The sequence below is a fragment of the Cavia porcellus genome, unplaced genomic scaffold (assembly GCF_034190915.1).
Source record: "Cavia porcellus strain 051 isolate PalLab524CR breed Dunkin Hartley unplaced genomic scaffold, mCavPor4.1 scaffold_32, whole genome shotgun sequence".
Classification (NCBI taxonomy): Eukaryota; Metazoa; Chordata; class Mammalia; order Rodentia; family Caviidae; genus Cavia; species Cavia porcellus.
In genome coordinates, this window is record NW_026947515.1 from 19,633,718 (window position 1) to 19,657,424 (window position 23,707).

A 23,707-nucleotide genomic window follows, 5' to 3' on the forward strand; every position below is an offset into this window, starting at 1 on the left:
TAGCAACTACTTTTGAAACTTCATTGTCATTTGAGTTGCTGTAAAGAAGCATGTACCTCACTTTACATTAATCACATGAAGAAACATTCAGCCTTATGCAAAAATCGGTGATACTGATCTGGACCCTTTGGATTCTTCCATATCCATGCAACTCATACATGCTTGCCCCTTTCCAAGTGCTTAATCAGGGTGTCATTTTATAACTAAGACAGTTTCCTTGGCCTAGTCTATCATAGTAACTCTGGGTAGGGTTAAATTTCCCCTAAGCCAGATTTTTTTCCTCTGGCTTAGAAGATAAAAATAAATATTTCCTAATTAGATATTTAAACCAAAGAGACATTTTCAGAGTTAAAAGTGATTGTTCTAAGTGATAATTCAAGTATTCTGATTCAAAGATTTTTAACTGACAACTTTTTCCCCTGCAAACATTTAGTATAGGTATAGGAAGTGTTTCTAGATGAGAGAGAGGGAAAAGGAGAGAGAGTTTTGTTTATTCTGTTCATGGCACAAGGATATTAACATATATAAATGGTGTCACTGTGTTTTTCCTAAAGTCCTTATGAAAAAGAAAGCTTTCCTTTAGATGTCTTACGTGAATTTATTTAGTTGTTGTAAGACTGTTCTGTTTTGTTTTTTTTTCCAGGTTGTAAACATGTTAAAGGCATCCTGTTATATGGGCCCCCAGGATGTGGTAAGACTCTCTTGGCTCGACAGATTGGCAAGATGTTGAACGCAAGAGAGCCCAAAGTGGTCAATGGACCAGAAATTCTTAACAAATACGTGGGTGAATCAGAGGCTAACATTCGCAAACTTTTTGCTGATGCTGAAGAGGAGCAAAGGAGGGTAATATAAATATAACTTAGTTAAATTTTGTGATTACTTATGTGATAAGTGAAACCCACAGTGTAGAGGCAAACTTGTTACTGTGGTCTATATTTTGAAACAACTTGCAAATGAAGTTTACTTAATACCTAGTTTATGTATTATACCGTGAAGAGATTATGGGGGATTTACATGATGTGAACAGATATTATTACCTTCGTATTCATAGTACAAAAGGAGATTATCATATAAGCCAAAAGTTTTGCAAACACAGACCATGAGTATATTTTCAAGTGACACATTTATACCACATTATACCCAAAGGCTTGAACTTTTATGTCTTGGAAAGGGATAAATTAAACCCATGAATAGACATAGAATTACATGCATGTAAGACAGTGAGCAAAAATTGATTCATTTACATTGAGTTGGCTTAGGTATAAAGTGGCAGAATTGAGTTGTAAACCTCAAAGGGAAACTTGTTTGGGTCTTAGAAAAAATATATAATATTTAAAAATCATACTTGAATTTACTATGACAGTTAATTTTATGTCAATTTAACTGAGCTACTGTGCCCAGACTTTTGGTAAAATAATGTTCTGATTGTGTCTGGGATTATTTCTAGATGGAATAAACTTTTTTTAAGAGCGAGAGATGTTGCTCAGTGGTAGAGAACTTACCCAGCATGCTCAAGGCCCTGGGTTCAATCTGTAGTAATTGAAAAAAAGCAAAAATGAAACAGAAGTTGTCCAGTGAATGCCATTTTTTAAAGGACCAAGAGAAAAAGAGATTTAGAATTTGAGACTATATTTCTGAGTCCTGTTTATGTTGATCCAGTAAATACATTGTTTTAATATTTGTATGATATTCCATTTCCTACTGAGGACAGTATTTCTTCCTCTATTTTCTTTGCCATATTCTGGCCAAGAATGATTTTATAGTGATTATCATTCACTGTTGCATTATTCCCCTAGATAATTTCATCATTTACTTATTACTTTAATTCTTTTCTTAAGCATAATTGGGAATTCTTGGTAAGTGTTTCTAAGATGATGAAATAACATAATGTATCTTACAATTTCAAAATAATCCAGTGGACTCATAGGGTTATTACAAGAGAGAATGAGTTTTTGTGTTTTTAAAAAAACATTTTTTGGGGGCTGGAGATTTAGCTCAGCAGCATAAGTGCCTGCCTTGCAAGCAGGCAGTCGTGAGTTCGATCCCCGATACTGGATAAACGAAAAAGACAAAAAAAAAAAATACATTTTCCTTTTTATTCTATGGAAGACTTATTTGAAATGTCATAGTTTGAATTACTCATAACAAAATTTAAAAACCTGAAAGTGATTTTTGAAAGGTCAGGGGACCCCAGAGATGAAAGAAGGGGGAGGGAAAGGGGTAAAAAAAGAATTAAGGACTGAGGATGTGGCTGAGTGGTAGAGTGCTCACCTAACATGCACAAGGTCCTGAATTCAATCCCTAGTACCAAATAATAATAATAATATGTGTTATATACATGTGCGAACTGACTCCCCATAATGAATGTAATCATTAGCTCCTACAAACATGTACTAATAAAAATACAAATTTTCTAAAAATTCAGTCTTTAGACTCTGGTGATTATACAGCAAGCCACAGTGAGGTAAAATGTCCTATAAAGAAGCATCTTATGCGATCTCAGTTGCAGTACTTTACACATGGATACCTGAGTAACTTTGGTGCTGGTTTTAAACTTGTGAGTAGTTTAAATATGACACTAATAATACTGAGTTGGCAAAAAAAAAAACTTATACATAGATGTTAATCATAGCAGCCTTTCTCAGTCTACATCCATAAAATGGCTTGGTTTACCCAGCTAATTCCATGGGACATAAATGTGTGTTACATAATGAAAAGCATTCCCTCTGTGATTTGGAGAGTCTAGGCTGATGGAATGAACACTTACATATAGGTCAAACTAGTTAAATATAGAATTGCTACTTTCAAAGGCTGCTGTTGCCAGAAGCTCACCAACATCATCTCTATTTCTGTGGTGAAAGACTGCAGATGATAAAAACAGCTAGAAGCCAATTAGTTTAAGAGGACATTGTGGACATTAAATGATTTGGTAAAGGGTTATTGATGATTCACCTGTATTAATCTGTGAATCTATCGTGACAGCCTTCCTGACCTGATTCCTGATTTATTGCAATAAGAATTTGCATTTATTTAAATAATACACTTGTTAAACATGATGCTATTGTACTGACTAGATTGGGTGTGGGGATCCGATGGCAGTTCCTAAGATTGTTTTGAAAAGGTCAGAATTGTACTTAATTCTGTCTAAGACAGTTACCCCTTGTAATTATTTAATTAAGTACAGTGTTGTTACTGTCTGTTGCTTTCCTGTGCACATAGGTGATTTTTCAGGATGAACTGAGAGGGAAGTTGTAATTCCAGGAACAACACAAGGCACAAAGACAGCAAAATTCATACCTTGTAGCAACTTTTGGTTTCATCCTACATTGGATAGGCAACTTGGTATAAAACATCTTTTAAAAATAGTATAAAACCTCATAATTTTTCAGTCACAAATAAGAATATATTTGTTTTACACTGAAGATGGCAAGAGTCAACTGCCCTTTTGCACAGAAGTACTTTGGCAAAGCTTAGCTTATAGTGCCAGTTTCTCATGCCCAATCTCTTCTACTAATGGAAAGATAAACAGTTTTTGGTGTTGAATTTTTTTGTAAGAAGCAAGCTGTCATCTATCATTAGACATCTATTCAGTAAAACACAATGATACTTGGAAATAAAGTTGATTGTTTCAGATTTTAATGTAATTTTTAAGATATTCATCAGTGAACAATTTATAAATAATGCTCAAGAAAAAATACAAATTTTAGTTAAAATTTTAAAGGCTTTGAGATTTGAGATACACATAATTATGTCTTCTTATATTGAATTGTTCCAAAAATTATTAATATCCCAAATATGAATAATAAAATGTATGGAATATATTTTATCTGGTTTTACATTATATAAAAAATTGACTTTTTCTTTTCTGGTGTCTAGCTTTATGAATTTTTAAATGTAAAGATTCGGGGGCTGGGGATTTAGCTGAGCGGCATAAGCGCCTGCCTTGAAAGCAGGCAGTTGTGAGTTCGATCCCTGGTACCGGTAAAAACGAAAAAGCCAAAAAAAAAAAAAAAAAAAAAAAAAAAAAGTAAAGATTCATGGAATCACCACCTATGTCAGGATACAGTATTTGTATTTTCTAGTTTAGAGATTTAATCTAATTCTAATCAAAGCTTGGACTTCTTTTATAATTGATAGAGATTTTTCCTATAGTAAAATGATTCTAATGTTCATTTACAAGTAGAAATAGTTAGAAATAGCCAACATAGTTTTTTTAAAAAAGGATGAATCTGTGGTGGGAAGATTTTGTCTAACTTACTAGTGTGAGTTACAGAGATAACAACACATATGAATCCCAGGAACAGAACAGATGAGCTGGCGATCATCTAGCATACATTAAAATTAGAAGCCTGATTGAGATGTTATCTCAATCCGTGAAGAAAGGAACGATTATGTAGTTACCACTACAAGGTACGTTAGTTACCTGTTTGAAGAAGAATTAGGTGAATTCTTACTTCACATGTGTAATAAATAAAATATCGAAAAGAATGATAAGTAATATAAAAATGTTTAAAAGGAGAAAAATATAGGAAACCATCCGTGTTTCAAGGGAAGATTTTTTAAGGATAAAAATAACAAAATGCTATAAAAATAAAAATAAAAACCAATAACCTTGCCTGTTTAAATAATCAAAATAAACAAAAGAACCTTATACTTATCAAAAAATGCTATAACTAGACATAGAAAACTGGGAGTAAATATTTACAATAAGTAATCGCCTTAATAAATAACTTCCTTTAAAAAAATCAATAATGAAAGCTCCAACAGAAAAATGTGAAGAAGACATATCAAATAATAAGAGAAAAATTAGCAGTAATTTAAAAGGTAATTTACAAAAAATGTCTCAACTCTTCAGTAAGGCTCTATCATGTACTATGGTGAGATTGTAAATTGATAATGCTTTTCTGGAAAAGCATCTGATGATCTATTTCAAAGTCATTAAAATAATGTACCTTTTAACCTAATACTTGCCTTTAGGAATTAATCATACAGAATACCAAAAACATAGAAATAATGAAAACAACAGAAATTAATATAGGATGAAGAATGAAACTATGAAACAGATCATGATGAAATATTACAGAGCTGTTAAAAGTCATATTGTACAGTTATAGGAAAGGATTTACGATAACTAGACTGAAAAAATGCTGTGTATAAAGTATTATATAGCACTGTTTTGACTAATTGAATTTTGGATAATTATAATCTCTTTATATTTTTTATTCCTTTCCAGATTTTCTGAAACAATATATTTTGCAGTTAGAAGCAAAAATAACCATTTAAAATTATTTTCAAAGAATAATTGATGTTCAAAAGAATATAAATACTGGACACCTGGCTTAATTTTTTTTAAATTTTATTTAAGGAGAAAAAGAAAAAATGAAAAAGGGTACAAGTTATACAGAATTTCAGAAAAAATAAACAGTAGGAAATCACTAGTTAATAGATTACATATTGTTATCTTAGCAATAGTTGTTCAAGTTATAAAATTAAAGCATATAAAATGGACTTTCAAACAGACTGCAAACAGTTCTGTTCAATGATCCAAAAAAACTCAGTAATATGGTTATCTGTCTTACACACTTAAATATACATGCAGTTATATCCTTTAGAGCACTTTTTTTTCCTTTCTTTTGTACAATGACAATTACACATTTTGGGTTTTATTATTCCCACAGTTCTTATTACTTTTTTTTGAAGAGAGTAAAACCAAATGTGACATTAACAAAACAGAGTCAGTCAAATCAAAAGGATAGACATAATACATAATGTAAAAACAAAATACAAGGTGATCAACAATGGTTACCATACTTCCTCTTGCTATCTTAAAAAGAATTGTCTATATCATCAGTTATAATAAAATTGAACAAAACAGTAAAGAATAAAACCAAAACATTGGAGACATTACAGGACTTTAAAAGAAGATAATAGTCAACCAGGATGGGCGTCATAATGAATCTTACTGTCTTCAACTGGGCTTAATTTTTAATGAAAATAAATTTAAAATGTAGTGTATCTGTGGGATATTAATTTTAGGTGATATGATTTGGCTATTTTTAATCTTTATTTCTGTTTATTTCACAATTTTTGCTCAGTTAACATTACTGTTTTGATAATCAAATTTAAAAATTAAAAATCTTTTTTCTTAAAACACTATATTTTTTACAGGATATGGTGACTCATGCCTTTAATCCCAGCACTCAGGAGCCTGAGGCAGAAGGATCTCCATGAGTTTGAGGCCGGCTTGGGCTACAAAGTGAGTTCAAGGCCAGCCTAAACTACATGGTGAAACCCTGTCTTAAAATACATATATATACTTTTAGAGTTAATAAATTCTAACCTTATTTAATCCTCTATTTAATTATGTTCATCATTTAATTTATATTATTATATAGTTATGTTCATTTTTTTAAAATCCCTAATGTTCTTATTTTCATGTGTGTTAAAAATAAAAAGAAAGAAACTGGGTATGGTGGCATATGCTTGTGATTCCAGCTACTTGGGATGCTGAGGTAGATAGGTCTTAAGTTTGAGCCCATCCTGGACAGCTCAGTGAGACTGTCTCAAAAGAGTTAGGGATCAGTTTACTAGCAGAGTACCCTGAGGTTGATACTGTCAGAAAGAGGATGAAGGTTAAAGGGGAATGAACTATATTTCCCAACAATTAATTGTATATTTCAGAATAGCTAGTAGAAAGGACTAATGATATTCTGTATTTCTAGAACTAATGGAAGTTACTATGCAGAATAAAGAGACCTGCTTTCCCATGTTCTTATAAACTGTGTTCTTGTTTTACTCTTAGGGAGAAGTCCTGTTTTCATGACATACAATGATGTTTAGTTCCTCACTTATTTACCCAGTTAGTAATCACCCTCTGGGTGGAACTACATTTTGGCAATATAATCTGAAAAAACAAGCATTAAACATAGTGTTTCTGGGATAGTCTTCTCACCAAAATTCAGAAAAAAATGAGAGGAAGATGCCCATCAATGACAGTGGATGCAAATGAGGGTTCTTTCAAATAGCAAGATAAGACCTTTATAAATTTACATTTAGTTACTTGATATATATACATACATGCACTACATATCAGCATATAATATATATTTTGGTTTTATGGCTGTTAAATGTGAGGCTCTGGAATTTATTTTGTTTACAGAGTTTTGAGAATGTGACTTCAATACCTTGGAGAGAGCAACAATCATGATTAAATTATGCCACTGTATTTATTGTCAAAATGGAGGAAAATTAACCTGTTGAAGGCTTTGTTTTGCATTTTTGTGTAGTTTGTTTAATAACACATTTAATGTAATTTTTTCCCTTAATAGCTTGGTGCTAACAGTGGTTTGCACATCATCATCTTTGATGAAATTGATGCCATCTGCAAACAGAGAGGGAGCATGGCTGGTAGCACTGGGGTTCACGACACTGTTGTCAATCAGTTGTTGTCCAAAATTGATGGGGTAGAGCAGCTGAACAACATCCTTGTCATTGGTATGTTTACATTTGTTTATAAAGTTACGGTCTTCCAAAAACATGAGACACATTAAGATCTGTTTTGCCAGTATCTCAAAATTAGAATCACTTGACGCTAAAGAATTTGACTCATTTTGTTCGAAGCTTTAGAGAAAAAGTAAATGGTGAATTGTAGTGGCTTTGGTTTATGCTTGAGACTCACCCACAGATGAAAGACAGCATAATTTGAGGCAGTGGTTTTCAAACTACGTTACAGGAGGCTCCCCCAAGTCCTCAGAGGGGATCCTGTATCACTATGATAACTTCTTCTTTTAACTCTTGTATGTACTGAACTTTTTCAGATGGCTTTTGAGGAGGAAAAAAAATACTGTTTTAGAAAGATTGAAAATCACTAGCCTATAAAAATTGGAAGGAGCTTTGAAGTCAGAGAAATCATGTTAACATTGCTCTTCTATCCCTTTCACAGAGATATGAACCTTAAGTTTTCTTTTTAATAATTTGAACTTCGTATTACATTTATTTTTATTTATGTGGTAGTGAAATAGTAAAGCAGAGTCTCCTGATATTTTCAGTAGAACAAATCAAGAGCAAAATGCTGATTTTAAATTTGAGAATAGAAGGCTGGGGATTTAGCTCAGTGGCATAAGTGCTTGCCTGGCAAGCATGAGGTTGTGAGTTCGATCCCTGGTACCACACACACAAACACACAAAATTTGAGAATTAAGTTGTTTTTCTATTTGACTGTTATAAAGTATCCTCTCAGCTTGTTAGAGAAATTACTCTTCCTGTATATGCTAAAGGAACATTTTATCTTATTCTTTCATATGTTGTTTTGTTTTAACATTTGCATTCAGGAATGACCAATAGACCAGATCTGATTGATGAGGCTCTCCTTCGACCTGGAAGACTGGAAGTCAAAATGGAGATAGGTAAGCAGATGTGTTACTGATTGTGTGTGTGTGCACTCGTGTATGCATGTGTGTACTTGTACATAAACAGATGCATGTGACATTCAGATTTCATTGATAGGACCAACATCACATAACTTAATGTTTGTTAGAAAAGTTACATTGTGAGAAACAATCGGTTACATGTTTGAATACTAGAGAAAAATACTGGGATTGTAATCTCTGATGGGCTTTGGAAACTAGGAAGATATCTGATCTGTTTTTATCAGGCTTGCCAGATGAAAAAGGTCGACTACAGATCCTTCACATCCACACAGCAAGGATGAGAGACCATCAATTGCTCTCTACTGATGTAGATATTAAAGAACTGGCTGTGGAGACCAAGAATTTCAGTGGTGCTGAACTGGAGGGTCTGGTGCGAGCAGCACAGTCCACTGCTATGAACAGACATATAAAGGTCAGGAAAGACAATTTAAATCAATTACACATTTGTTCTCCTCTAAATACCAACCGGGCATGCTTTCTCTTTCCTTTCAAGCATGCCAGTTGCTAGGTTAATGCTGGCATTGATGGAGAAGAGAGATGGTAAAAATAGTTCAGAATTAGTTGTCTACTGTTCAGTCTACAGAATAGCAGAAGAAAGGCCCTGGTAAAATCTGCCCTGTGATAAGCACTAAGTCATCTATCTTAGGTTGCTACCATCTGACACAGACATGTGATCCAAAGATTTTTAAAAAAAAAATTTTTTTTTAGTCTTTGTTGTATATTAAATTTTGTTTGTTTGTTTGTTCCTTTGGGTTTTTTTGTACCGGGGATCTAACTCACAGCCACATGCTTGCAAGGCTGGTGCTTATGCCACTGAGCTAAATCCCTGGCCCGTATATTAAGTTGCAGTATGTCATGGGAAATCAGGTATTCTATGTACTAAAACTATGGGAGCTGCTTCATTCAGTAAATATACTAAATACTTGGTACTTTTGAGGTATTAGGCTGGAGATGCAAAGATAATAAATTATGACCTCTTGCCTTAAGGAATTCAGAGTAGGGATAAACAGAAATGTTTGCAAATTATATAGTAGTGTTAGAGGCAATATGGTAGCAATACATACCGTGATATTATTTTGATGAAGTGCTTGTGATTCTTTCTTGTCTCCTCTCTTCTTTACTTTTTGAAATAGAAGACTCTCAGATTTATATTTCATCTCTTAAAAGTACCTGTCTCCTACTTTCTGATTTGTACCAAATACCTCCACCTGCATGTTTTGTCAGCTTCAAATTTAGTATTTAAAAAACCTGCATTGTCTTTTTTTAAAACTACTTTCCTTCCTTCTCATCTTTTTCTGTTTATTACAGTTTTCCAGGCTTTAAACTACAGGATTATCTTTGAGTGCTGCGATTCTGTTGTGTCTTACGTCAGGTCATTTGCCCATGCTGTCAGTTCTGTCTCGGCACAGTATTTTTCAGTTCTCACCACCACCACCCACTTTCTCTTTATCTTTAACTTTCCCATTTGCATTCATTCACTACTCCTCATTGTTTACAGAGCAAAGTACAGGATGCCCCCTAGATCTGACTCTAAACTAGCCTTTCTAGATGTTTGCCTAATTATCCTCCATACGCCTCAACCAAACTGAAATATTCATGAATTATCAGACATTTTTCAACCTTTTTACGCTTGTCTTTTTTGCTCCATTTAAGATGTTTGCCCTCTACCATTACTTGACTCAGATTGTATACTTTCCTCCAACTTTTTCTGGTTCTTTCTTTCTTTCTGAAATAGTAATGCATCATTTATGAAATCACTTGTCGATTTTGGTTCAAAATAGATTTACCCAGTACCTACTGTATGCCACAGGGCTGGGGACGTAGCTCAGCAGCACAAGCAAGCACAAGTTTCTGGGTTCAATTCCCAGTAAACCCTCTTCCCGAAAAATGCCATGCACTGTACTAGGAGTTAATGCTATAACTGCAAAGAAATAAATTGCCTGCCACTGAGTAACCCATGACCAAACCCTCCACATAATGCTATATACAAGGTAAAAAAATGAAAAGGTATCTGGTGTGGTTAACTTGGGTCATGAGAAAAATGACACAAGAATTTTGTAGGTAAATGTGAATGTTTCTTGGCAGGTAGAGAAGAATAAATGCCAAGGAACAGATGCAAAATACTGATATGTTGAATAATTTAGTATTGTTTCTGCATGGAAACTAGGGGAGGGGTGCTACAGAGAGACATTATTGAAGATAAGTCAGGAAACTATAGCAAGGGATGAAACACCAAGTACCCTTTATATTCTACTTAAAACTATAGGCTTTTTTTCTCTGAGTAATGCTAAGCCATTGAAAAGTCTTATAAAAAGCAGTGATACAGTGTTGAAACATGAAGTCACTCTGGCAGCTCTGTTGGGTGTTGTATTTAGGGAAGTAGAGTTTGCAACACACAAAGGAGGAACTTTTAAAACAGGTCAGGCAGGAAATAATAAAAATGTGAAGAGTTAAATAAGATGTTGTAGTTTTTTGGATGCATCTTGTCAGTGATTCTAGACCAGGAATTAACAAACTGTAGCCCATTGATGGAGTCCAGTCAACCACCCATTTTTATGAATAAAGTTATTTTTGAAACACAAGCACACTATTTATTTATTTTCTGTGACTGCTTTCATGCTGTAATGGCAGAGTTGAGAGTTTGCAACAGAGATTGTTACCTGCAAAGCCTAAAATATTTACTATCTGACTCTTTACAAAACATTTTCACTTGCCGCATTCTGAACTTTTTAAGTCTATGTTGTATTCATCTCTGAATTTCCCAGTACTCCAAAAACCTAAATACTGAGCACCAGCAGGTGTTCAGTAGGTACTTTTAAATGAATAAACCTATGTATTCTGAATCAAGACTATATCCATGTCATACTTCCCCTACATTTTAAAAGTGATTTTGTTTTAGCTCATTTTTTCAGTGGTTTGAGTAGTGCGGGAATATAGTATTGTGTCTTTTATAGAGTGGATCCTTCTAAGACTTATTTTTTCATTCTTATTCCTTTTTTTAAATTTTTATTTATTTATTTATTTATTTTGAAAGTATACAAGAGAACAAGTCAGAATAAAGCCAACTAAGATTGTACAGTGAAATTGGTACAGAACTTCACAGCAGGTTACCGGGATAACAGTAATAGGTATCATAGTATATTTTGTTATCTTTATAATAGTTGTTCTTTCAATCACGTATATCAAAATGAGATGAAATATAGAACACTATAGAACTTATCAAAACAGAATATTGAATAGCACGGATCTCAGGAGACCCTGCTGGTTCTCCCCCTGGAAGGGCTGCAGTGGGCCACACTGCCGCCACTTACCAGGGAGGGGAGGTGCTTGCTTGGCTTCCCAGAGTCCTAAGTTTCAACATCCATTCTTATTCCTTGCTGTGGAAATATTTTAGTAAGAAATAATAATGATTTCTAGAAAAATTATGTAAATGATATGGAAATTGTTCCATACTTACATTTCATCTCAGGCCATGTAAATGTGTCTTAATATACTATACAATAGCTAGTTTACTGGTTATCTGACTTCAGTATGCATTGGCCACATGATTTTTTTTTTAGTCATTTGTCATTTTTGCCACAGTAAACCTCTGAAATTGTCACTCTGAACCAAACCATTGTATCATTAAGAAATGTAAGTTTTCAAGCACATGTTGGGTTTATCTACATAGAAGGGCAGAGAAATGGTGGGAAGATTGCATAGGCAAGAAGTATGGCCAGGGTTTTAGCTCAGTGGCATAAGCGCCTCCCTGGCAAGCATGAGATCATGAGTTCAATCCCCAGTACCAAAAAAAAGTAGAAAACAGGAAGTATGGTTATGCATTGCAGTTCTTGGCTTTTTTGTTTCTTTCCTGTCAAGGGGATGTTTTACTTATTTTACCAAATTTTAATGAGAATAAAACCATGTATTATATATGGAAGTACCTTATAAACTATATAAATGGTAGTTATTTATGTTATTATTGGCTAATTTAAGAGAATATCACACACCTCTTCAGTGTCGGGGCTTCCAATTTTTATTGATTATTTACAATTAAAATTTTTCTAATTGTAAGATATAGCTTACACCATATAGGCTACTACTATATAGAATATACTATTTAGATTTACAAATAAGTAGTGCAAATTATTTATTATTTCCCTCACTTTTGTTATATACTCAGCTTCTCTCATATGCTGGGGACTAATATATTATTTATCTGCATTTTAAAATCTGTATTGTGAAAGAGTTTCTAAACATTATCTTTCCAAAAAGGTGAAAATTCAGTGAAACAAAAAGACAGTAGTTAGTGATAGGTTTTTTTGGCAAGGTAGAAAAGCTGGAGCAAAGGAAGGAAAAAGAAAAAGGCCTTTATTGTGGGTACAGGAGTGCTGCAGTAGAGTGCAAGATCCCCTTGGGGCAGACAAAGGAGCCACCAGCTTTTATTCAGTTGGACGGGAGGAGTTTGAAGGGACAGGCACAGTGACATTTTGACTGATGACTGGGGGAATATTAGCACACTCGCAAAAAGCATGGAGTTCAGTTTTGGGGTTTGAAAGGAGAACGTGTTTAATCAGTGTTGAAGAGAGGCCTGTCGAGCACCATGTTGGGCAGACACCATGCTGAGCCTGCAACGCTGTACATGGGCGGAACCCATCAGTTAGCAGATAGTTTTCCCATTCCTATAGATGTTTGTTACTTTGCTTGTAGTAATTGATAATTTAGTTAGAACTTCCATATAACTACAATCCTGTTTTTACAATATACTTTCTTCATAGTATAAAAATGTATTATGTGTTACTTTGCCTTTTTAAGAGATTTAGGGCTAAACAAAGATTTTAATCAGGTGATTAAACAAGTCTTCCTTGCTAACCTTTTTGTTTTCTTTCAGATTTTTCTGAAACAAGTGAAAAATCATGTATTTTAACCCATATTTTGGATTAAGTAAAATTAATGTGATATTTGATTATTTTTATCTCTAAAGAAATTTCTCCTTCAGATAAAGAAGACCCATAATCTGAATTTCTTCTCCATCCTATTGTTAGGAGTAAATTAGAGACATCACACACAAACACTTTATTGCTGAATACTCTTGAGTTATATTTGCTAAATTTCAATAAAATTATTTCTTTTCTGTAGACTTTTTATTAAGGTCGTTTTACTTTTAATTTAAGAGAAGAAAGATAAGAACTTTGAAAGGTCAAATTTAAAAGGTTATGAAATTTAAAGGTGACCACTCGATATTTGCTAGTGTTGAAATACAAGTTTATGAGTTTCTGTGGATATAAGCTGAAAGATGCTGCCTCTTCTATATTGATTGGATATATTAAATAAAATGCAGAAAATATCTTACTAATTCAAACAAATGAGAAAAAGTTTTCAAAATGAATAAAAATTCAGGATCATTAATTTTTTAAATAAGATTTTACCAATTTTTATAAAACACTAAATTTGACCAAGAGAAATGTCTAGAAAATTTATTTTAATGAAGAAGCAGGACTAATTTACCATTGAAGTATTACTTATAAATAAGTTTTAGAGTTCCTGAAAACAGTTTCTAAAAGAACTCTTCCCCAGCCATCTTAAATTTTTTTAAAAATTTTAATTGCCTCATACTAATTATACATATTGATAGGGTATAGTGTGATATTTCAGTACACATATGTAAATGTAATGATCAGATCTGGGCAACTGACATATCTATCATCTTTAAGTGTTTATCACTTTGTGTTGGGAACATTCAAAGTCCTTATTATTCTGAAATACACAATGAATTGTCATTAACCATCACTCCTCTTTTCTACTGTAGAACATTAGAAATTATTCCTTCTATCGACTGCATCCCTGTCCCATTAATCCTCCTCTCTTCGTTCCCTCCCTGCCCGTTAGTGTCTGATAATCACTATTCTACAGTGTACTTCTGTGAGATCAACTTTTTTAGCTGTCATATAAATGAGAATATGTGGTATTTATTTTTCTGTACCAGACTGACTTCACTTTTAATTCACAGAGTTAGTAAAAGGACAAGTTTCACACCAGCTTCATTCCTAAAATCTATTTCATTTGTTTGGGCAAATCCTGAAAAACAAGATTTTTGTTTAATATTGCTGTATGTTTCTATCATTTGAGTTCATTTTACTGTAAGAGCAAATAGAAATACAAATATCATAATAAAAGTAAAGCTGGTAGCTTCATTGGGATTTTAATATGAGTCTGTTAGGCCTTGCCTCTTCTCCCTTTCATTAGTTTGCACCTTTGTAAAATCCTCTTAGATGTGCCCAAAAGTTCTGAGTTAAAACCATAAGAATACTTAAGAAGAAATCTTGTATCTCTCCATTTAATGACTTATGGAAACCTTTAGGTCTGTATATACATATACTATGATATGATGAAATGAGATGCTGTGTATGAACATACTTTTTAACTATAAAGAACATGTAGGACTGAGAATGTAGCTCAGTGTTAGAGTGAGTTCAGTCTCTAGCACTAAAGAAATAAGAGTTTCATGGAGGTGCCTCTTTCATACAACACTTTTCCTTTTTTAAACTTAGAAATTCCAAATAAATGTGATTAATATTTATCAAATACCTAATATGTAGACAGTGAACATCCGAGTAATAATTTAAATGCCAATTGTTATACTTAAGATTTTTCTACTTTAAATGTACTTTCTTTCTAAAAGGATGGAAATTTATGTACAATCAGTGTTGCTTATCTCCTTAAAGTTCATGTGTTGAGAGGTTAAGCCCCAGGGTAGCAATATTGGGAAGTGCTATGAAATCTCTGAGGTGAGGGCATACTTTGGGGTCTTTAGTTTATTGGTACACTGCCCTCGTAAGGGATTGATGTATCTAATGGCAGGGTTCTTATGAAAGCCTGAACATGGCTCCACCCAGACTCACTCAGGCGTCCTATTTAACACTATGAGTTCTTTCTCCCTCCATCCGCTTTGCCAGAGCATATACCATTTGGACTTTGAACATTCAAATTAGGAACCAAATGGCCTTTCTTCAGAAAGTTACCCTCTCATAGGTATTACAGTAATACAAAACAGTATGACAGAGGTTATAGCTCAGTGGTAGAGCATTTACCTAGCATGTACAAAGCCTGAGTCTGAAATACCATATTGTCTCCCTGAAAGAGTAAATAGGGTCCAAAATTTACAAATAGATATTGTGAAAGTGAAAGGGGATGAAACTGCTCAAAAGGAAAGAATAACTAGGATAAGGAAAGGAGAAAAGAAAGAAGGGAAAAGATTATACACACACACACACATATACAAGATAATTATACTTCTAATCTCTGTTAGCTCATCAAAAAGAACAGTTTGTGCTTTTATTGTTTGATCATATTTTCATGTTTATATCTTATAATCTGAACAACTACTTTGAAGATAACAATACACAACATATTAACCATTGTTAGTCTCCTATTATGTTGTTTTGAAATCTTGTATCATACTTTTTATTCTTTTTTGTTTTAAAATGAAAAAATAAAATTTCTAAAATTCAAAGACACCAGAGTGTGTAGGGAAAAAAAGGAAAAACTGTCTCTAATACCTCCAATATCTCTTACTTTTTCTCTCCAGAGTGAACATTAGGGATACTTCTTTGTAGTTTGTTTGCTTTATCTTTACATTCATATGTGTTTGTAAGTTTTTACTGGAGATTGTTGAATTTGTACTATATTCAGGGATGTCCATCCTACAGCCTATGGGTTGGACACACCAGTGTTCTATTTTAAAAAAAAATCAACAAAAATTTTGCTACCTACATAAATTAGCTGTATTTTATATTTTGTATGGAGTCCAAGATAATTCCTGTTCAGTCAGTGCAGCCCAGGTAAGCCAGGTGTGTCCCACTTACGGGCTAGAGGTTGGACACCTTTTTTACTTAAGTCTTAGGTATGTCTTAGCTAGCTTTCCGTGTCAGTACATATAAATCTCCTTCGTTACTTTAGTCAGATATTGAACATTCTAGACTATTACAACAAAATTTAAAATGTCAGATCCATGAGGGTGAAAAACTTTTTTTATTTAGAGCTATTGTTTCTAGTTTCTAGGGCACACAATAAATAGAATAAATGAACAATTTGTTTAACATATAGATTACTTCTAGTTGTGACTGTTAAAATATTGTTGCTGTGAAAACAACTGCCTGTGCTTCGTTATATACATGAGGGTATTCCCCCTCCCCCAAGACAGGGTCTCTCTGTGCAGTTCAGGCTGGCCTTGCTGGTCTTGAACTCGCAACAGTCCTGCCTCAGCCTCCCAAGTGCTGGAATCACAGGCATGCGTCACCACTCCTAGCAAGGTAGTAATTTCTAGGGTAGATATCTACATGTATTATTGAAGATGAGGTTTCACTGTCTTTTAGTTTTTAGTATTGCCAATAAAGATATCATACTAGTCTTACTCTGCTTCTTTTTTGGTACTGGAAATCAAATTCAGGGCTTCATACTTGCCAGGCAAGTGCAATGCCACTGAGCTACATGTCCTGCCCTGATTCTTTATAGGCAACGTATTTTTGTCTCTCAGGGTTTCTTAGACTCTCTTCATCTTTGGTGCTTACAAAGTTTACAACAGTTTGTCTTGACAGATGTTTTTTGTTTTTTTCCACTTGCCCTGATCATCATTCATTGAACATTTTAAACTACAGATACTTTTTTTGAGCTATGGAATTTTTTTTGTTTGATTGTTTCTTCTCTGTTAGTCTTTCTGTTCTCTGCTTCTGTGGTTCCTGTCATAGCTCTTAAAACATCTGAATATATCTTCCACACTTTTTATTTTTTGGTCCTAGGAATTGAACCCAGGGCCTCCTATGTGCTAAGCAAGCACTATACTGCTGAGTCACATCCTTAACCCCTTTTCTCTTTCACTTTAGTCATTTCTTAGGATTTGGGAAAATAAAGGAAGCAAACACAAGTGTTTTGTTGGCCGTCGTGATCCAGTTTCCTGACATTCTTCTTGTTACCCTCAAGGCTGCCTTCTTTTTTTATGCCTGTCATTTGTCTCAGCAGTCTGTTCCTCAGGGAACATGACTCACATTTTATAATAATCAATGGAAAGTTTGATATTTTCTTAACATATTTTTGTTTTATAGTCAGCTTTTTTTGAAGGTGCCTTTTTAAAAAAAACCAATGATACCTGTTTAAAAATTAGAATTTTCTTTGTGCTATTGGTAGGAAGCCCAGTCACATTAAAAAATATGTTTGTATCTTAATCACTCATCAGGTCCAGGCAGCTCCAAGGGCTGATAAAGGCCTTGATGCTTCTCCAGATGTCTGAATGTTAGCTCCAGGTGCAGTAAGCAGAATATTTGGAGCTGGCATTTAGGTTCTCAAGCACACAGTAAAAATACACCTGAGTTTCAGAGTGCTTGGTCTCTCAGTGTAATGGTTTTTAAACCTGGTATTGTATCAGAATCATTCTGTAACATTTTCTAATGCTATAAATCTGTAGACCTTCCAGTGGACATGTCATATTGGAATCCTAAAGGGGTTAAGTCTGGAAATCTATGTATTTTTAAAGTCTAACTGTGTTACCCAAGCTGTCCTCAAGCTCTTTAAGACTCAGATGATCCTCATGCCTCTGCCTTTCAAGTAACTGGGAATCTAAGCACACACCTCACTATACTTAAAAGGCAATGCATTTTTCTTTGGTGTAGATGTATTTCCTTAATCCATCCCCTTTCAACGGACATTCAGTATACATTCAGTTCTGTTTTTAGAAACTACTGTAGTAGATACTTTAGTGCATAAAACTCTGTACATATTTGTGAGTGTATTTATGGAATAAATTCCTTGATGTAGAATTGTTCAAACTATAGATATATAGAGTTGTGAGTTTAAGTTGTGAGTTTAAGACATCCTTTTGTTTGTTAGAATATACAACAAAATTAATTGACTAATTAGTCAATTACTTCATTTAGCGTAAGGTTCTCAGGGTTATCGATGTTGCAACATGTACCAGACTTCACATCTTTTAAAGATTAAATAATATTCCATTGTATACATATAGCACTTTTGACTTATCCATTGATCCATCAGTGGGCACTTAGGTTGCCTTCACATCTTAGCTACCTAGCTAGAGTAATGCCACTGTAAATGCACTGTACAAATATCTCTTGAAGACTTAGTTTTATGTTTTTTTGAGTTATACCCAGAAGTGGAATTGCAAGATCATATGGTATTTCTCTAGTTTGTTGTTTATTTCCTTCTTTTCGTTCTTTTTCTTCTTCTTCTTTTTTGTACTAGAAATCAAACTCAGGATCTTACATTTGCTAGTCAGGCACTTATGTAGTTTTCATTTTTTGAGGAGCCACTATACTGTTTTCCAGAGTGGCTATACCATTTTGTATTTTCCCAATAGTGCATATGTGTTTCATTTCTCTGTATAACCTTGTCAACATTTGTTATTTTCTGTTCTTACTCTTTTTTTAATGATAGCCACACTAATAAATATGAGGTGGAACCTCATTATGATTTTGATTTGCACTTCTTTAATGATTAGTGATTAATCAAGCATCTTTTTGTGTGTTCTGGCCATTTTTTTTTTTTTTTGGTAGCAATTTCTCTTTGAATTGTTGAGAATTTCTGTATAAGTTTTTGAGAAATTTTTATTTAAATTGTTAAATTTTAAGAGTTCTCTAGATATTGTGGGCATTAATCTCTTTTAATATGTGCAGTTTACAAATACTTGAGAGTTTTTATTTGTGAAAATATGCTTTTTAATTTTTTTTTTGTACTGGGGATCAAACTCATGACCTCACACTTGCCAGGCAGGTGCTTATGCCGCTGAGCTAAATCCCTAGCCCTTAATTTTTAAGTATTAAGTTCATAAGGTTAAAAATATTCCTAAATCTTGAAAGGCCTTACTTTTTTTTCTTTCAATTCTACTTAGGCCAGTACAAAAGTGGAAGTGGACATGGAGAAAGCAGAGAGCCTGAAGGTAACAAGAGGAGACTTCCTTGCTTCATTGGAGAATGATATCAAACCAGTAAGTATCATGTTGAGTGATGAATGAAGCATAATTATACTGGTAATTTAGGAGAAAAATAAGTTCCATTTTATCCAGTACTACAGATGATTCTTAAATAGTTTTCTTTTTTAAATGGACCTCAAGTACACAAAAAAATTTTTTAGGTACACAAATTTGATTAATCTTACTCTTTAATTTCTAACACAGTTTTGTTAGCTTATATGCATGATATGTATAAAATAAAATATGGAGAAGCCGGGTGTGGTGGCTCACGCCTGTAATCCCCACACTCGGGAGGCTGAGATGGGAGGGTCCTTGAAAGTTCAAGACTAGGGAATTGCTATCTTATTAAATATTTTAATTACTAAAAGTATTTCATAGCTGGCTGAGCATGAGGGGGGCACTCGTCTGTAATCGTAGTGTGCTGGGAGGCTGAATCAGGAGGATTACAACTTTGAACTCAACCTGGACAATTTAGCAAGACCAAAACACTATTTCAAAACAAAAAAAAACGAAGGAAACAACAAGAGGTGTATTTTAGTACCAAAGTCCTAGGTTCAAACCCAGTACTAAAAAAAAAAAAAAAGTATGATTTCTTCCAGCTAGATACTGTTCATTTTCATTACTAACATCATTGTGTGACCACCACATTTTCTCTTTTTGCTGTCAATGAGCATTTGGAATATTACCAGTTTTTTTTTATTACAAACAAATAATATTGTAAGTATTCTTCAGTGAGTTTCTCTCAGATATATATTTAGGGATAAAATTATTGAGTTGTTGGTTATATGAATATCCAACATTAAAAAATAATTTTAAATTTTTTTCCAAGAGGTTGAACCAATTAACACTGTCGCCAAAAGAGAGATACTCTTGCTCTGCATCTTCTCCAATACTTGTTATTAAGTACTGACTTGATTTCTGTCATTCAGTTGGGCATAAATTGCATGGGATCCCATTCATATATTACTTATGAAATTAAGCAGTTTTTATATGTGTAATTCTATGCATCTCTTTGGAATGCTGTTCATAATTGTTTTATATTTTTCTCACTTTTTTATTTTTACTTGATGTATACTATTATTCTTTTCTCATTTTTTGGTTGTGTTAAATGTACGTAACCTAAAATTTACTGTTTTAACTATTTCAAGTGTACAATTTAGTGAAATTAAACACATTCATTCAGTGTTGTGCAACCATTACCATTATCTAGCTCACAATTCTTTTTATTTTATAAAACTGAAACTCTAGATCCATTAAACAGTAACTCCATTTTCGTCTCCTTTTCAGCCTCTGGCAACCATCTTTCTTCTGTTTATAGAATTTCAATTACTCTAAGCAACTCGTATAAGGGAAGTCACACAGTGTTTGCCCTTTTGGACTGAGTTACTTCATTTGGTATAAGGTTCTCAAATTTCATGCACACAGCAGCATGTGCAGTATCCACATGTGCAGTTAGTATTCCACTGTATGTGTATACACATTTAGCTTATCATTTAGCCATCGGTAGACAGTTGGGATACATCCACATCTTAGCCATTGTGACTAATGCTGCTATGAACACAACTGTACAGATATCTCCTCAAGACTCAGTTATCTGCTCTTTTGGATATACAAAATAGAATTGCTAGATGATATGGTATTTCTAGTTTTCGTATTTGAGGAATAACCACACTTTTTTCTAGAGTGGCTATACCATTTTGCATTTTCTGAGCAGTACACACAGATTCCAGTTTCTATATATACTTACCAAAACTTACTAGTTTCTGTTTTTGTTTTTTTTTGTAGTGGCCATCCGAAGGAGCATGAGGTGAAATCTCATTGCAGTTTTGATTTGCATTTTCCTAATGATTACTGATATTGAGCATCTTTTCATATGCTTATTGGCCATTTGTTATATAGTCTCCATAAGTATTTGTTGCAAATAACTCCTTTAAAGATGAATCAATTTGCTTTAGCCCTGCCTTTTATAACTGTTGTGACTTTTAAATATAATTACTTTCAAAAGTTACTGAGCAATGTAAATGGTTTAATCTTTTGCTGTTATTATTTATAGTACTTCCAAAAAAAGTTAGAGCCTAGCTTATTTTTTAAAATTGCAAGTAATTTGACTGTGAGGCAGTAAGAACTAAAAATTTACTTTTATTTCTTCCAAAAGTCTGTAGGATAGAAGACAAAATGAAATAATTGGATAAGAATATATATATATCAGGCCTGTGCCACTATACTCAACTTAGTGATTATTTTTTATTTTCTTTTCCTAACCCTTCAGTCTTTCATTTTAGCTTCCTATTTCTTTATCAAATTCTTATAAATATACACTTACGTGTCATTTAGCTTATGTCCCCAACAAGAGTTGATGTGAGCATGAGCATTTCCACATTTCATTCACTTTTTAATCTTTAGCACCTAAAGTCATTGTTAGATGTGTGCTGAGCTGTGTCTGATTTCTAAGTCCATAACCACTTTTCCTTTTTGTTCTTAACAGAATGGCCACAACCTGCCTACTCTTTATAGAAACAAGCATATTGTAACATACTTTCTTTCAAGGATTATGATTATGACGGCTTGGGCTCTGTTAGACTCTCAGCCTAGAATCCAATTTTAAAAAATTTTCCATTAGGGGCTGGTGATTTAGCTCAGCGGCATAAGCACCTGCCTTGCAAGCAGGCGGTCGTGAGTTCGATCCCTGGTACCGATAAAAATGAAAGACAAAAAAATTTTTTTTTTCTATTAATGCCGATATTTTCAGGTGTTTATTATTCTTTTTTTTTATACTGGAGTTGAATCCAGGACTTTTGCACTGAGCTATATCCCTAACCCTTTTAATCTCTCATTTTGATACAGGGTCCCACTGAGTTGCCACGCCTGAGCTCAGATATACAGTCCTCCCAGAGTACTGGGATGACAAGCATGTGCCAGTATCCCAGCTTTATTTTTGTATCTTTCAACATTTTATTTTCCTCAAGAGATTCATATGTTTATTAGAACCAACCTATTAGTAAAGGATATAGAAATAAAAAGAAAAATCAGATTCCTAGTAGAACATATCCAGCTGTCAAGACAGTGGTAACATTTCCAAGATGACACATTAAAATGATAATGATCTTGATACATAAATATGTTTGTTATCTCATTTGCACTTTGTTGTAGACCCAGCTTGGTTCTTACCCAATATCTGCTTTTATTGTTATATCCGATTTATTACCAGTGTTTACCCAAATCCATTGGTGAATGAAATTATTTTTTATTTTGTCTGGTGGCCAAGAATTGCTGGATCCTGAAAAGCTTGTGAAAAAACGTGGCAAAGAATAGGATCAAGCACATACAGCACATTGGAAAAGAAAAAGAGGTAGTTTTAGTTTTTAACACTAATGCTCAGAATACTTTAAATTGTCTCTTTTCTCAATAGGCATTTGGCACAAACCAAGAGGATTATGCAAGTTACATTATGAATGGAATTATCAAGTGGGGTGATCCAGTTACTCGAGTTCTGGATGATGGGGAGCTTTTGGTCCAGCAGACTAAAAACAGTGATCGTACACCATTGGTCAGCGTCCTTTTGGAAGGTGAGAGAGAATGGAGATGACATTAAAAGGTTTTTTTCAGTGTACTTTTAAAAGCCATGTGGCACATTACAGAAGATAAATGATTTTCAGTTCTAAACCTAGTTTATAATCTAAAAATAGTAACCCATATTGTGTACAAATTAGGATTTTCTTAAGGTGTAGTGTTACTGCTTAAACAATAGCAATTTTCCTTTAGGATTGTATCTAAATTGCTCTAGTACTTAATAGAATGAATGATACCACATAGAACTTGATTCAATTAAAGAAGTATTTACTGATTGCTTGCTATATTTGAGGGATTGAACTAGATGCTACAGATACAAAAACATTCAAATGTTCAATCTAGTTATGTAAAAAAACTTCTAAAGAAATTCCTAAACACAATGTATATGTGTAAAGGTGTGTATGAATGCAAGTTGTTTTGCCCAGGGTGGGCAGAAAAATGAGAGGCAATGTTTAATTTAGACCTTGAAGCATGAGTTAGAATTTTATCATAAAAGGTAAGGAAAACTAGGGGCGGGGCTGGAGTGCCCCTCCAGCAGGCTGGGGTAGAGTGCACACGTATAAACCCAGCACTTGGGAGGCTGAGGCAGAATTGTTGTGAGTTTGAGACCGTCCTGGGTTACAACAAGGCCAGCCTGAACTGCATGGTGAGACCCTGTCTCAAAAAGACCAAAAAATAAAAAAGGTAAAGACATCCCATTTATAAATATTTATCTTATGATTAGATTAGTATGACAACAGAAAAGTTC

The 23,707-nt window shown here is 33.7% G+C and overlaps 1 protein-coding gene across 2 annotated transcripts in view; it reads left to right on the forward strand.

Moving 5' to 3' along the window:
- Nsf (N-ethylmaleimide sensitive factor, vesicle fusing ATPase) overlaps window positions 1–23,707 on the forward strand; it is a 155,126-nt gene that overhangs the window by 79,494 nt on the left and 51,925 nt on the right. For both annotated transcript variants that reach the window (XM_063242057.1, XM_005001966.4), the window contains exons 9-14: window positions 644–843; window positions 7,329–7,494; window positions 8,331–8,405; window positions 8,654–8,841; window positions 19,309–19,404; window positions 22,799–22,955. In XM_063242057.1, coding sequence (XP_063098127.1) covers window positions 644–843; window positions 7,329–7,494; window positions 8,331–8,405; window positions 8,654–8,841; window positions 19,309–19,404; window positions 22,799–22,955 — 882 coding nt within the window. The remainder of the gene's footprint in view (window positions 1–643; window positions 844–7,328; window positions 7,495–8,330; window positions 8,406–8,653; window positions 8,842–19,308; window positions 19,405–22,798; window positions 22,956–23,707) is intronic.